The 16,689-nt window shown below is 37.4% G+C and overlaps 1 protein-coding gene across 3 annotated transcripts in view; it reads left to right on the plus strand.

The window, feature by feature from the left end:
• The first annotated feature begins 4,908 nt into the window (after positions 1 to 4,908).
• The window catches only part of dmd (dystrophin), a 235,127-nt gene continuing 223,346 nt past the window's right edge, over positions 4,909 to 16,689 (plus strand). For 2 of the 3 annotated variants that reach the window (XM_087791572.1, XM_087791573.1), the window contains exon 1: positions 4,909 to 5,039. In XM_087791572.1, coding sequence (XP_087647698.1) covers positions 4,958 to 5,039 — 82 coding nt within the window. In that variant the 5' untranslated portion in view covers positions 4,909 to 4,957. The remainder of the gene's footprint in view (positions 5,040 to 16,689) is intronic. The other variant, XM_087791574.1, reaches the window with a different exon arrangement.

Raw genomic sequence — 16,689 nt, forward strand, 5'->3', positions numbered from 1 at the left:
CTAGACCAGGGTCACAAAGCGCTTTAACAATCAAAAAATAAAACACGTTAAAACTATATACTATAGAAGGTCAAGACACATAAGACAAACACAGGGGTCCCAGAAAATCAGGGAAAAGCCTGCACAAATAAGAATGTCTTAAGATGTTTCTTGAAGGAGTCAGTAGATCCATCAAACACAGGGAGACGAAGATCGTTCCAAAGCTTAGGAGCAACAGCCTGGAAGGATTTCTCTCCTCTGGTCCTGAACCGCGTGCGTGGAACCATAAGTAGATTCTGATCAACACACCTCAGAGCCCGAGCTGGGGTGTAAGGCTGGATCAGATCACTGATGGAAGGAGGAGCCTGACCACGAATAGATCTGAAAGTAAGAACCAGAATTTTCAAATTGATAGTGAAAGAAACTGGAAGCCAATGAAGAGTTTTAAGGATCGTAGAAATGTGAGTTCTTCTACTAGAGCAGGTCAGAATTCTTGCTGCAGAGTTTTGTATTAACTGCAGGCGAGACAGCGCCTTCTAGTTTAGACACAAAAATAAACTGTTGCAATAGTCCAAACAAGAAGACACAAACAAATGGATTACAAGCTCCAGATAGTGTTGTGACATCAGTTTCAGAGATTTTTCACAGTTGAAGGAAACAGTTTCTGGTCAGTTTTCTGCAGTGTCGAACAAGAGACATGTCTTTGTCAAATACAACACCCAGATTTCTCAGGCTTAGTTTGACAGACTGACCTAAGTCACCCAAGAATTGACTCAACCCTGGAGCTTTATCATCAGGGGCAATAACTAGAGTTTCAGTTTTGTCCACATTTAGCTGCAAAGTGTTTTCACTCAGCCATTAATTGATTTCTAGCAAACAATTGACTAAGCTGTTCAGCCTCTGGGGGTGAATGAGGATGTAGTCTGATTATCACAGGTACGATCTGGTGACACAAAAAAGTTTAAACCTGCAGGTTTGGACTGAACTAAATACAATTAAATACCTCGAAAACCACAAACAAGACTTTGTGACTGTGAACTGAACAAAGTAAAACCTCAATGATTGTTTTACATGATGGAGAACAGGAAGTTTCTAATTTCCTATACAGTAAACAGTTTTTAGTGCTATACAAGTGTCACTCCACCTTCTGAAATCCTCTTATTTGCAGACTCTGTAGCTTCTTGAGAATAAACCTCTCCACCACTTTCCCTAAAAGCATCTTGAAAATAATCGTTACACTGATGGAGTTTTCTGTTTTTCCTTCTAAAAATGTGTTTTCTCTCTCATTACGCTGCAGCTAATCATGCTAATAGATGTCCAAATAAAGGTCAAACTTACTGATGCAAGACAATTGATCAGTGGTAGGCCACACTAGCAATGTGTCCCTTAGGCTATTTTCTCCACCACAACAATTATTTATCCCTGGGACAAACAAATTAATGTTGTAATTATTCTAAAAAAAAGTCAAAGGTCAACAGCAGTAGAAATAGGGGATGACGTTGAATTGTGTTGCTGTTTCAAGAAAGTGTGACTATGATGTTATGAGTGTTTCAAGCCAAATATTTAGTCCTTGTACTGCCGGGACCAAATCGGTGTTTGGTATGCACAAACTAAACTTCAGCAGACAGTGCTCTGCCAACTATGTACGGGTGAGTTAAAGGTCACTGATGATGCTGGAGCAGACTTGTCAGTCCGGATCCCATCCCCAGTCCTCTACCGGTGCACTTTGGAGTGTCGTGATAAACAAAAATAATATATATATATGAAACAATAAATATGTATTCATTCATTTTTTTTACATGACAGTGTTAACAAGACCATGTTCCAACTGCTCCTGTCCGGATGGAGACTGAGATTGATACGGACCAGAACATTCTTGGTTGAAGAACTCTTCCTACCAGTCTGCTGTTCGGATCATGAATATTGTTTAACTAGTTGTAATGTATTTTATTTTATTTTTCATTCATCATTTATTTTTAGGCCATTTTATGGTAATGTCTCTTATTTTATTTGAATCGTGTTTTATTTTATTAATCTATTTTCATACATTCATTCTCCAATAACAAACAAAAGTGTTGTGTTTACAACACTTTTGCAATAATAGTTTTCTGATTCTGATTCCTGTCAATGGAAATAAATTTGATAACGCTATGCTGACATCTGCTGGTCAGTATTTGAAATTGCAAAAATGGTCCAAACGGAAAATAAACGGACGCTCAGGTTTTACTTTTCCATTTAGATTAAAAATCGAAACGCGTGGTGTTAAATACTGTTAAAATCCAACACAAACAAAGACATACGTAATATCTATTGATACTTTTTCAAAATGTACATAAACAATGTTTTTTTCCTCACCAGTCAATCATCAAAATATATTTAATCACCATCATTCTGTCTTTGCTCAATGAGGCTGAGCAGTACTTTTTCTCGCTCATTAAACTGGGTCCGGCTCACTGCTCCGAGGTGATGAACATCTCCACACGTGACAGTCTGGCGGGAGAAACGTTCATATCAGCGGTCCCCCTGCCACAGCTGACCAGGTGGAGGGCCCGGTTTTGGACAAGAACAGTCTGTGTGCACATCTGCTGCTACCTGCTGTCTCACCTCTGCAGACTGTGTTGAGCTGCTTGTTAAACAGATGCAGGACAGAAGCCAGTTGTTGCTTTCCCAACACAACCTGTCTCTCATTACCGGGCTGACTCGGGCCAAACTTTTCTCCGGTGATTCAAAGACCATTAGCAGGTTTCATATTCCTTCTTGCCCTGGATTACAAGCAGATACATTGATTTGTTTTCGGTCCTTGTTTTCAAGAGTTCTTTCAGCTTGTATCAGTGACTTTAAAGAATCTTGTCCTGACACATAAAAAGTGCCAATAATAGGTTCTTATATTGGCATAGAAATAGGTCAGTTAAAGGAAAGAGTCATTTTTTTTACGTTTATGAAAGTATTTTGTACATTTACTGATCTTCTTGTGTAGTAAAATCCAACTATTCAATTTTATAGGAATAAAAAAACACTTTTGTCTTTCATTTATTATAGGAAAATTATTGCTGTGGAAACTCCTGACAAAGAAATTCAAAATTAGATGAAGAAGATCCCAAAGAACCATAATCAGGTTGAAAAAAACAACATGAGATGAATAAACGTCTTCCATTTCTCCCCTTTATTGGATATGAAATTGAAAAAACAGCAACATAATGGGACAATAAACATGTAACAATAATCATATAACATCCATAAAAAGAATAAATGCATTTATCTCATAGAAATTAATAAATTTTAAACGTATTACTTAACTACAGATTGACATAATTTGGATAATAATTTTCAATAAAAAACAACAACAATTATTCTCAATTACCTTCGCCTCCACTGATCTCAGAACCCTGGCATCCCACAATTATATTTGACCAGGCACTCCATAGAGTGCATACTTGATCTCAACCCCCTCCCCATGGCAATCCTAGAGATCATTGTATTACATATCAAGACTCAACATGATAGAATAATTGCATACAACAATATTTTTTGAAAAGAAAATATCTAATTCGTCTATTTGGTTGTGCACATGTCTGGTGGTGCAAATGTAGCGACAATCTTTATTTTAACGACAACATTCGAACATCGTTCAAAGGGTGCATTCACTCCAGTAACAAAGACGTCACTTTGTTACAGACCAAACAGTCGATTAAGATCTTCTGCATTTGTTTGTACGAGGCCGAAGATGAATTAATGTAATTCTTCTTACTCTGGTTCTCCTGGATCATATTATCAGCGTGTCTTGTAATAGAAACACTCAAGCACCAATGTGCTCTCAGTGTAATGGATGGCTCTAATGGATGGAGCCATTACAGTATCCAGAGCAAATTTTAGTTTATCAACAATCTAATAATAGACCGAACCATGAGCGGGAACAAGAAATTAGTTTAGTTATAATATCAGAAATCACAAAACTTTTATTGCCGGTGTTGTAACGACAACGTTGGAATTTGTGTGTGTGTATATATATATATACATATATATATATATATATATAAAATAATTCAATAAAATAAAGTAAGAGGCACTGCCATAAAAATGCATGTCAATATATTAATATTTAATATTTAATAAAAAATACATTAGAAAGGCGCTATATAAATAGAGATTATTATTATTATTATTATTATTATTATCATATTACATTCAATTAACAATCTTCATGACCCAGTGAGCAGAAGGGTAGAAAGAGTTCTTCAACCAAAATAATATGGTATTTTAAAACTGTAATAAATGATGATGAAAGAGAAAAGATAACTGTACTTAATTCCATAGAAAAAATATAAAATTTAAAAAAAGGTTGAACTACAAAATAACCAACAGAAAAGTGCCTAAAGATTCATGTTCAGATAAAAAATCATTTTTTAATTCTAGTTTATTTCTTGTTAATTAAAATTCTTTATATTAAATAATATCAAAGTTTAAATAAATAAAAAACCTCTTTATGCTTGTTTTTGGTAAATCAAAACATAAAAAACGAGTAAATAAAAGTTGAATTACTTCTATTTCTGGTACCGTTTTATTTCGATGTCATTTTTCTTGTCATCGCTCCGTTTTGCGTGAACCCCACCCGTGAGAGGTCAAAGGTGACGTCACATCCCGAGTGTCAGCGTCTAGTGTCGCGTCCTCCGGGTGGACGTACGTCGTTTTAGTGACTCATGGCTCCACAACTCGACTATTTCGAGGGTGGGAATGCCGGGGCACCCAGCCCCCCACTGCTGCCCCCCAACAACTGCACACCTGTTCCAGTCCGTCCCCCCTCCTCCGGTGTCACAGCGGCGGGTCACAGAGCCCGAAGTCCTTCTCCTTCTCCAGCCCCACCTGTAGCTCCTGGTCGTGGAGACATCGGCGTGAGAGTCTGACCCGTGGACCGCCTCCCCTGATCTGGATTAAAGCCTCCTCCCGAGTGACCCCCCGCGGACAGTTGACCAGGTGACCGATGGCGGAGGGTGTGCGCCCCGAGGACCAGTGCGACGAGCTGGTGGAGGACGAGTTCGGGGAGATCATCAAGTGTCGATCCGGTAGGACGCGAGTGTGTGTGTGTGTGTACATGTGTGTGTGTGTGTACACGAGTGTGTGTGTTCTGTCCTTTGAGGGGTTCGCTGACTTTCCTCAGACTTTGAACGGTGACGTCATCTGCTCGCAAAGTTTGTCACCTTGGATTTTAAATCGAGGTTCATGTGTTTGTTGGGGTGGAATTTTAAGGAATATGTCTGTGAGAAGTTGGTTTATTCTCAGGCAAACATGGACACCAAGTTAATGTTAAATATAAATAATGTTAAAGGTTGTAGGTTCTATTCCCGCTTGAGGCGAATTCTGCTCCTTTTCTGTTTGAACTCCCAAGTGCTTCCACGGCTTCCTTCGGGCACTCCGGTTTCCTCCCACAGTCCAAAAATATACAGTGTAATAGATAACTGTAAATTGTAGTAGTGAGTAGTGTTCTTGAATGGCTGTCACACCCTTCTGCCTGTTCCCCCAAGTAGCTTGGATTAAGGCCATGGATAAGGGAGTAAGGAAAAACACTTCCAATCCTTTTTAGAATAAAATGATCATAAATGAATTTATAGTATCATAACTCACAATGTAGAACTTAACGTTAAATATCCTTTATAAATTAAGAATACGTTTACTTAAAATACTCATGAGCAGTTAACTCCTTACAGAAACTTGTTCTAACACTGAGGAACGTCAACACATACGCTTACATATCTGTAACATATTATTAAATTATTATTATTATCAATATCAATGTGGAGGAGCAGATGCTCTACTCTGAGCTTCTTCCAGGTGACTGTGCTCCTCAACTTAACTCCAAGGAGAACACTCCTTTCAGCCTCTTGTACCCACGATTATGTTCTTTCAGTTAACGCCAACCGTTCATGGCCGTAGGTGAGAGTAGGCTTGTGGATTGAACGATATAAAGAGAGATTTGCCTTTTGGCTTAACTCGGTTTTCTAATCTGATAATGATGCCTCCTGGTTTTTACCCCCAGACCCAAGTTTTTCAGCCACAACCAGTAGCATTGATCTCAAAAAGTAGAAAATGTTAATTATAAACAACAATAATTTCAATATTAGTCAGCAGGTATGTACTATAAACCTTTTTTCCATTTAAATTTAACATTACATTTGTTTTCCCAATAAAGAATAGCACAATTTCACTATAACCTCACAAACTGTTCAATGGTAGGCAATGGCCGCAAGTGTGTAGCTGACCTTCTGTGTAGCGTATAAAAATGCTATTAAAGACTACTCTGTTTTGACATAATTAGAGATTATCTAATAAATCTTCTTCTGAAATGTTCTTAGTCTTTTCTTTTTTAGATTTCTGTTTCATCCCAAACAAGGGGTGTAGTAGTGCAAGAAAAGATAGGAAAAAACACACTTTTATTTCTAGTTTAAAATGGTCTGACATTGATTTTATTTCACTCTGAAATTAAACAAATGTCACATGTTTGTGTAAAGATATAATATGTATAACATAATCCATTGTCTGTTGTCAATGAATTAATGAGTAACATAATATTTTGGTTGTAGATGTTTAAGAGTCCTATAAGCTGGCTACTACCCCAAGTCTGTACCTTTAGTGTGAGTAGCTGTAAATGGTGAGATATGCCTTTTGGCTCAGCTCTTTTTATCCCTCAGACAGACACTTCGAGAGACCTCATGACTGAAGTCACTGAACAATAAGTCTCAGAATCCTGAGAGTAGTTCAACAAGATCTTCGTTAAGTTAAGTTAAATGTGGGTCCCTTACTTTCATAAAGCCTCGGTCGGTAATATTTCGACGTTTGGACAGAGAAGCAGTTTTGCTAAAAGTAACCACTGATAGTAAACATAGAGACATATGCGATTAAACCGCGTCCAACATTCAGCCGACCGTCAGGATGTTGGAAGTTCTTCAATCCGTGGCGTGTTCGAGGCGGTGATCAAATGGCTAAACGTGGACGAGCTCGTCCGCTATTTTGATCTCTGTTCCAACAACCGCAAAGTATTCATGGGACACCGACTCCGTCCGGGCGTTCCGGGACGACACTTCAGAGGTTTGATTTCCTCTAATAGCTCTGGAAAATACTTGGACGACCCTGAATGGATCAGTGCTGACAGACGAGATTCGGGGGTTCGGTTTTCAGTTTGACAGAATGTGAAGAATCTGGTCTTCTTCCTTATTGACCTTCTTGATGACGTAAACATGCAATTTTTTTTTTTTTTTTTGTTATTTTCCTCCCACTCTGTCTGTCCACCCTGTCTGTCTCACTCTCACCTCCAGTTCGTGGGCAGGCTGGAGCTGGAAATAGCGGTCAGCTGGTGTTTGGTGTCATATCTCAGTTTGGGAGGCAGACATGCAGCCATGTTTACAACCTTTCCCCCAGCTTTCCTCGCTAGCCTATCGCTTCCTTTAAGACTTTAAACTCATCTTTTCTTCACTGAGCCTATTCCATCTTTCAGTTGTGTTCAATTCAAGCATTTATTTATCACTCTCTCGCTGATACCACTTGTGTAATGTGGGCTCTCTGTCTCTCATCCTATGTCATTTGGGGCCCACCCACGTAGTTTGGATTGTCTGTCATGAGCTAAATCCGTCCGTCTCTCTCTCCGCCTGGAACAGATACTCGGCATAGTGGCTGGATTTAATAATGTATCTATATACGACTTGGAACCAAAAACACTGATAACCGACAGAGCCGGTCTGTCTGTATCTTACTGTATTTTTTCATGTCCACTCTTTCAGAAAACTGGGCATAATCCACTATTATCACTTTTTTTTTAAAGCAGTAAAATGAATTGAAACGTTTTTGCTACAGCAGTTTATAAAATAATATTAAATAACTTTTTACATATATATTTCTAAAATTATAGTCAGTTTTTCCGTAATTAAGATGATATATTTCAGTATTTTTCAGTGCTTTACTGTGTTTAACCATAATACAACATTTCATGGGTCACATTTAAAAACATGTGGAACATAAACCAGTGTGTTTGTGAAGGCAATAAAATGCAATAGTGAGTGCAATAGTCAGGGCAAAATTCAGTATTCCCTCAGAGGCCATATTGATTATTACTTTTTTTCTATTTATTTATTTAATCTTGGATAACTTTAGACACTGGAGAGTATTGTGTGAACTTTAAATCAATTGAATAAATGTTTTTGATATATTTACCACATTTTTTTTTTTTTAGTAATTAAAATAATATATTTCCTTTTTTTTAGTGCTTTACTGTCTTTAACCATAATATAACATGTCATGTAACAAATTTAAAAACATGTTGAACATGCATAAACAATAGTTTGGGATTTTCAAAGTTAAAAAATAGAGTAGTTTTGTAACTATTAATTTAATGCTATATGTAATTTCGGGTATTAAGGTGCAATTTAGTATTCCCTTAAGGTCCTATTGATCATTCGTTTTTTTCTATTTAGCTATCTAATCTCGCATAACTTTAGACATGGGAGAGTATTGTATAAACTTAAGTGTGTGTGTGATTGTGCTCCAGCAGATAAAGGAGGGAAAAGACTGATTGATCCTTGTTATTTTTCTTTTTTTTAAATCTATTATATCTCCTCCCATGATCAACTTGAGTCTTCAAATTACTTTGTACGCACATACTCATCTTACTTAAGCACATTTCAATGTTGCTGCAAGTAGATTGCACAGTATGCTTAATTGTGGGTGAGTGGCTGCAGTGATTTTAAGGAGAAAGAAATGGTGTATAAATGCATAGATGTTGTTTTTTTTAATCCTTGTTTACTACTTGACTCTTTTGTTAAACACATTTTCATTTTTTTTATTATCTTGTTGAAATGGCAAAAAAAACAACTACCCATATTAGATGGTTATGGAGGGTTTTTTAATAATGTTTTCATGTTTTAATCAAAGTAATCTTCAGGGGTCTTCTTTCCATCCCTTTTAAAATCAGGTGTGTTAAAACCTGAAAATAGATTCTAACTGATCTTGACTTCACACGTTCCAGCAGTTTAAAGGCTCTTAGTTTTTCACGGCTTCAAGATGACGTGGCTTTGAGCTGGATTGCACTGACGGACATGTATGCCATCATGCTTAGCAGGATGGAGTCCAGCTCTGACCAGTTCTAGATGATGTGGATCGTTCTTGACAGAAGATGGCAGCAGAGTCAGCCGGTGGGTTTGTTGGTTTCCTCGGAGAGAGCTTTACAGGTCCTGGCAATGAAAACCAATTTGTGGGAACAGACACGTCTGTTCTAGTGAGATTTGTGTAGGCTGCGTTGAGTGAAGCCAGAGAGGAGGATCAACCAAACCAACTACAAAAAAACCACTGCATGGATGCGGAGGACAGCTGTTGTCGTTCGAGGATGTGACAGGATGCTGATGAAAGTCAATTCGCTGTATCAATTAAAGAAGGAAGTGAAGGTATCGGTGCGTTATCTGACCTACATGGAGTTTCTGGGTCACCTCAGGCACTGTGTGTGTGTGTTTGTGTGTGTCTGAGTGTTGTAATGAGCCTGGTAGTGAGTCCCACTGGAACACCAACACAGATTCGAACACACACATTCACAATTTGGACTCTTTTCTAATGGAAGTGGGCCAACCGCTCACAGCAGGACTCAAGAGTGATCAATCAGACAGCAGGATCGCTGTGCTGGAGTCGACTTGCTAAAAACACTTCCTTCATCTTATTGTGCTAATGCTTGGGTGTCTTAAAAGTCATCATCTGACTGCTGTGTGGATCCAAGCGACAAAATCCTTCATCCTCCACTTTCTTTGATGACGGGCGTGTCACACGTTTGCATCTTTGGAAGCCATTTTTATTTATGTGCCAACGTAGTATTTGGGTCCCGTGAACCGAGCTCTGTGTTGTGAGCACAAGGAAAAAATGTAAATTCTGATTAGAACAAACTTTAGAGAGATAAAACAACTTTATAAAAGTGAGATACCAAACAAATATAAAAATCTACAAAGTTGAGATGTAGTTAATTTTGTCTCTTTTTTCATCCGTGCATCAAGCGACAGTATGCCCTTTAAGAAAAGTAAGACTCACCTGTTGTTAGTAGCAAACAATATCACAGCAGATTCCGCTATTACGATATTTCATGTCTTATAAGGCAACTTATATAAAAACCCATCTTTCCTGACTCACTCACATGTTTCAAATCTTGAAGTCTTCCTCTACAAGATGCAGTAAGTCCCTCATCATGAAGATTTTTTACTTTATAAAGCTCTCTCCCTTCTGAAATCTTAATGAACGAGAGGTTACAAGAGAGGAGTCCATTGTGATGTAATAATGGCTGTAATTTTACCCAGCTTTGTTTATACAATGGGTCCCTTGGTGCTGGAGACTTCCAGGATGGATGACACACGGTGACAAACCTCAATCACCAATCACAGCAAAGTGGGTGTGGTCAAGTTAAACTAGATTTAATCTCTAGAAAAAATGCAGTATTCAGTTGGGCGGGGCTTAAGGACATTGAAAAATATTTCAATGAAAAGAGAGTTTTGTACAAACAGACACGTACTGATGAGTAAATTAGAGGTCCAAGATCTATTTAAGAGACACTTATATCAACATATTAGTTGCGTTTTAATGTGGTTTCATGTCACCGTAAAATAGCAGAAAAATAACAACGTATGATGAATTAAGAACAGACTTTTGGAAGATTTTTGGCTCCTTAGATAAAACGGGGAGAACAAAGAGCGAGTGATGGAAAGGAAATTCTTTTGCTTTGTGCCGCTGCTTTGAAATATTAAAACAATGCCAATGTCTTCCCATTTTGAAAGATACAACTTGGATTAGTGAGCGACTTTATATCTTAATCTATCACAATATTATGGGTTTGTACCATTCAGTCATGAAACAAATTGTTACTTTATAGCTGATTCTTCGGAACGACCCTATGACGTGACTTATATTTGATTTTCAACAAGTATTTCCCTGTAAAACAATCGATTAAACTGACATGTAAAAGTGTGATGCAGCCATTTTACCACAGTTATTATGTAATTATCGATAACATCTCATTTTGGTTCATTGAAGAATACGTGAGATGACTCAAATATTTTGGTGAATTTATTCTTTGTAACTTCCCTTTCTTAGATATCAGAGAAGCCTTTTCTTAAAAGCGTATAGATAGTGATTTAGGATATGGTTCTGAAGCAGTATTTGTTTTAAATTAACATACAAACAGCTTCATTACAATGTGCCTTGTACTCAGAAATAGAAGGTGGAGGTGTAATTTAATGTGTGTGCGGGGAAAGAAAGATATTCCGTACTCAAAGTCATGTTGCATTATTCTCTTGATCGCTCATGTGAAGGTTGCAAACAGCCTTGGCCCAAACGTAAGTATAAAGCTAAGGCATAATGAATGCTGCAGGATTACAATAAATATCTAAGATGATTAATATCAGTCTTTAAAAAGAGAATTATTCTTACTGTATACACATGTCAACTCAGATGTTAAGAGGTTAGCTTGTGAGAGAGGTGGCTCTGTATAGCTTTGTTAGAAGTTAATACTCAAGGTGATTTGAATAAGTACAGATGAAATCCACTTTATTATGATAGTCTTTATATAATGGTTAAAAAACAAGATGCTGTTGCTAATACAGACTAGATAATAAACCAACTATTACACCAGGTAATCTGATGCTGCCGTTTTCCTGTAACACAGCAGTTCCAGGATGCAAACGTGTCAACACGGTGGAACATGATTCAATTAGACTTTACAAGCCTCCGGTAATGGGAGTTTGGCTCTGATCAGACAATTTTTCTGTGATCCTGCTACGGTTATTTCATCGCCACGGCACATCATTCAGAGATTTCCTGATGTTTCTTACCACGTCTTTGCTGATGACATCAAGCTCTACTGCTCTTTTGATCCAACTGAGCCCCAGAGGCTGAACAGATTTGTCAATTGTTTGCTAGAAATCAAACAATGGCTGAGTGAAAACACTTTGCAGCTAAATGTTGACAAAATTAAAACTTGGTTATTGTTCCTGATGATGAGGTTCCAGGCTTCAGTCAATACTTGGGTGACTTAGGTCAGTCTTTAAAACTGAGCCTTATAAATCTGTGTGTTGTATTTGAAGACATGTCTCTAGTTCAACACTACAGAAAACTGACCAGAAACTGTTTCCTTCAACTGAGAAAAATCTCTAAACTTGGGTGATCATGAACTGGAGCTTATAATCCGTGCGTTTGTGTCTTCTCGTCTTGACCAGTTTGTTTTCATGTCAAACAAGAAGGAGCTGTCTCGCCTGCAGTTGATACAGAACTCTGCAGCGAGAATTCTGACCCGCTCTAGTAGAAGAACTCGCATTTCTCCGATCCTTAAAACTCTTCACTGGCTGCCAGTTTCTTTCAGGATCAACTTTAAAATTCTGGTTCTTACTTTCAGATCTATTCATGGTCAGGCTCCTCCTTACATCACTGATCTGATCCAGCCTTACAGCTCGGGCTCTGAGGTCTGTGGATCAGAATCTACTGATGGTTCCTCGCACACAGTTCGGGACCAGAGGAGAGAAATCCTTCCAGGCTGTTGCTCCTAAGCTTTGGAAGGATCTTCCTTTCCCTCTCGATTGATGGATCTACTGCCTCCTTCAAAAAACATCTCAAGATATGTTCATTTGTGCAGGCTAATAATAATTTTCCTTGATTCTCTGAGACTCCTGTGTTCGTCTCGGTGTTGTCTTGACCTTTTAGGTATATATTTTATTGGGTAAAGTTTTTATTGTTTAAGCGCTATGTGACCCTGGTCTGAAAAAGCACTCTACAAATCTAACTTACTTACTTACATCCTGTTTTCCATAAGGAAAACAAAAATGTCTTTTTAAATGTTGAAGTCTTCCTCTACAAGATGCAGTAAATCCCTCATCATGAAAGGATTCTCATCCCTAATACAAGATCAGAGTCCATTATGATGTAATAATGGCTTCACTCCACTAACAGAAAGCTCTAGTCATGCCCGCTTTGTTTAAACAATGAGTCCCTTTAAGGTGGAGACTTCCTGGATTTATTACAAGTGGTAACAAACCTCTATTTTTTTACCAATCACAGTAAAGTGGGTGTGATTATGGTAAACAAGATTTTTTTTATTCCTCCAGAAAAATGAAGCCCTTTTAACTTGTGTGTAATGCCGGTTTGATTTCAACAGTCATTTCACAATCATAGTTGCTTTAAGTAAGTAAGTAAGTAAGTAATATATATTTATATAGCGCTTTTCGAGACCAGGGTCACAAAGCGCTTTAACAATCAAAACAATACTCAAAACAGTACATACTTCAAAGATCAAGACAACACCGAGAACAACACAGGAGTTCGAGAAATTCAAGGAAAAGCCTGCACAAATAGAAACGTCTTAAGATGTTTCTTAAAGGAGTCAGTAGACTCCATCAAGCGCAAAGAGAGAGGAAGATTGTTCCAAAGCTTAGGAGCAACAGCCTGAAAAGATTTCTCTCCTCTGGTCCTGAGCCGTGTGCGTGGAACCATAAGTAGATTCTGATCCACAGACCTCAGAGACCGAGCTGGGGTGTAAGGCTGGATCAGATCAGTGATGTAAGGAGGAGCCTGACCATGAATAGATCTGAAAGTAAGAACCAGAATTTTAAAGTTGATCCTGAAAGAAACTGGAAGCCAGTGAAGAGTTTTAAGGACCGGAGAAATGTGAGTTCTTCTACTAGAGCGGGTCAGAATTCTCGCTGCAGAGTTCTGAATCAACTGCAGGCGAGACAGCTCCTTCTTGTTAAGACATGAAAACAAACTGTTACAATAGTCCAGACGAGAAGAAACAAACGCATGGATTACAAGCTCCAGATCATGTTGTGACAGCATTTTCCTAAGTTTAGAGATTTTTCTCAGTTGAAGGAAACAGTTTCTGGTCAGTTTTCTACAGTGTTGAACAAGAGACATGTCTTTATCAAATACAACACCCAGGTTTCTCAGGCTCAGTTTGACAGACTGACCTAAGTCACCCAAGTACTGACTCAACCCTGGAATCGTATCATCAGGAGCAATCACCAGAGTTTCAGTTTTGTCCACATTAAGCTGTAAAGTGTTTTCACTCAGCCATTGTTTGATTTCTAGCAAACAATTGACTAAGCTGTTCAGCCTTTGGGGCTCAGTTGGATCAAAAGAGCAGTAGAGCTGGATGTCATCAGCAAAAATGTGATAAGAAACATCTGGAAATCTCTGAATGATTTTACCAAGGGGAATCAAGTACAGCAAAAAGTATGTTTAAGTATGTTTCTTAGCAAAATAATTCAAGAACAAATTCAAATATTTTAATGAAATATTACGTTTATGTTAATTGAGACAAGGGACAATTGGATCCACAAATCTTTGAAGGATTCTTCATTCTAATCCTTTTTCCACCTTAACTGTGGCGTAAATTTCCGGTCCAACAGTAACTGAGATGTCAGAACTGGGAAATCTTCTGGTGGGAAAAGGGAAGAATGAGATGTTGGTGCAGGTGTTGCACATGTCACAGCTTAAACATAATGGCATTTCAAATGAGAAAAAAAGTATCTAATTATCTTGATAAAATCAATGCAGGTCAATAATATTGGATAAATAATAATCATGAATTGTGGGTTCTTTGAGAGCTTTTCTGGTTAATATGGTGAATATCCTTCAATATTTATCCCTTTTAAAATTTAGATAAGAGAAAAGTCTTATCCGAGGACTCCCTCTTCAAAAAGGAAAGACTATATATCAAGGTTTCTTAATCACATTTAGAGTGCATTTACTTACTTTTATTTACTTTTCAATATCAATTATTTGTTATGCAAAGGACATTATTAACTGCTGTATTTTTTCATTACTGTAATTTACCCATTTGATAACATTTCAACATATTGTTTAATAAGAAATATTGGCAGAAGTCTCTCCTAACGATGTACAATGAAATCCCCTCCAACTGTGTAAGGGGTTTTTTTTAAGCTCAAACAATGTGGTTCAAGGCTAAAATCTTTTTTTTAGGGCACACTTGGGTACGAGTACTTGCTGTGTAGGAAATCGAGAAGGTCTATGTTGCATTTTTTTGCATGAAGTAAAACTAAAGTTTCGAAGACTTTAAGCACTTACAAGACAGTTATATTATATAATATAATATTATTCTCAATTCCATTTTTTCCTTACCTTTTCTTGAGCCCCCCAGCACCCACTGTTTTAGCCAACTATGAAACTATGAAAAAACAACAAACGCATCACTTAAACGGGCATAATAGAAATCATGGCTTTTTAAAAATATGTTTAGACCTTTGTTAAATCCACGCCGGAAGTGATGTGTTTATAGAATATTGCTTGTGCATTTCTTAAAGGTCACAGATTGTCGACTCACAAGGAATTCTCTAGAAAAGTGTTTGTCAATGACCTGATAAACGACATATTGATTTGATGCTCCATAAGAAGTACAAACATGACTTGACTGTGTCACAGAAACGATTCTTGTCTCAAATGCAACTTCGCTACAGGAACCTCCAAATTAAAGGCGTCTGAGGTGCCAAGCCACAGTGAATCCTTTTGAAGAAAAGTATGAGGTGGCTTAAAAAAAAGGAGGCGCCACCAAAAGGAACCACAGAGTTCTAAAATCTTGATTATGTTCTGCACAAAACTTCCATGACTTGAAGTCTTCTCATTCCTCGCTCCTCATTAAAAGGCAACATTGTCAGTAACCTTTTTTCTTCACTTATTTAAGAGCTTTGTTTTACACAAAGAATATCTCGAGGGGGTCCTTTTAGGAATGTTCAGGCAAAAAAACGGGGTATGAAAAAGGAGGATTTGGGAGGAGAAGGACAAGCTCTGATTGCAATTAATTGCTGTTCACATCCAGCGCGAGTCTAATCACTCTCAGACTGTGTGTGTGTGTGTGTGTGTGTGTGTGTGTAAAGTGAACACAACCCTGAGTTCGGTGCAGCGACAGTATGGTCGACTCGGTTTATAATTAGCAAATAGATTGCTTTCCAAGAGCTACATCGCATCCACTAAATTTTGACAGGGATTGTTTTTCACGTCGCATAAAACGAAAGCAGCCTTACGGTAGATAATAACATCTAAATAACTTTTTGTTTCTACATTTAATTTGATGTGCTTGTGAAATGGGTTCGTTGTCAAACTCATTCGGCAGTTGGAGGCGAGAGAGCAGCCTTGAAACATATTAATGTTTTATCTGGATTCAATCTTTCAAATCTGCCCTTTTAAAAAAAAAAGCAGACGTTGCTAAACAAGTTATTAGTGATGTTACAATGTAATAACTAGTTCTGGATCGTTAGGTGCAAACAAAAAGTTGACGGAGGAATATTGTGTCCAACCATTAGAGTAAAACGACAAACAAACATCATCATGTTAACATGTTTCCAATGAAAAAACATCTTCTATGTATATATACAAATTAATAAGATACTTAAATAAAAAAATATAGTAAGTATTTGGTATAATTTAGGGTCATGGTAGGGATTAGGTTAAAAAATACAGATTATAATCAATACAAATGATAAAAAAATAAAGTTATTAAATTATTCTTAAAAATGTAAATGGGATACTAAATAAAAAAAGGCTAAATAATAAATAAAAATATTTATACTTGCTATGGTTTGGGGTTAGGATTAGTGTTAGGAATAGGCTAAGGATGAGGTTTAGAAAAGTAATTAAACATTAAATTAAATAAAGACTATTGATAAATAGTTTGAAAACTCTTATTTTCTTATA

The sequence above is a fragment of the Callionymus lyra genome, chromosome 5 (genome assembly GCF_982586985.1).
Source record: "Callionymus lyra chromosome 5, fCalLyr1.hap1.1, whole genome shotgun sequence".
Lineage (NCBI taxonomy): Eukaryota > Metazoa > Chordata > Actinopteri > Syngnathiformes > Callionymidae > Callionymus > Callionymus lyra.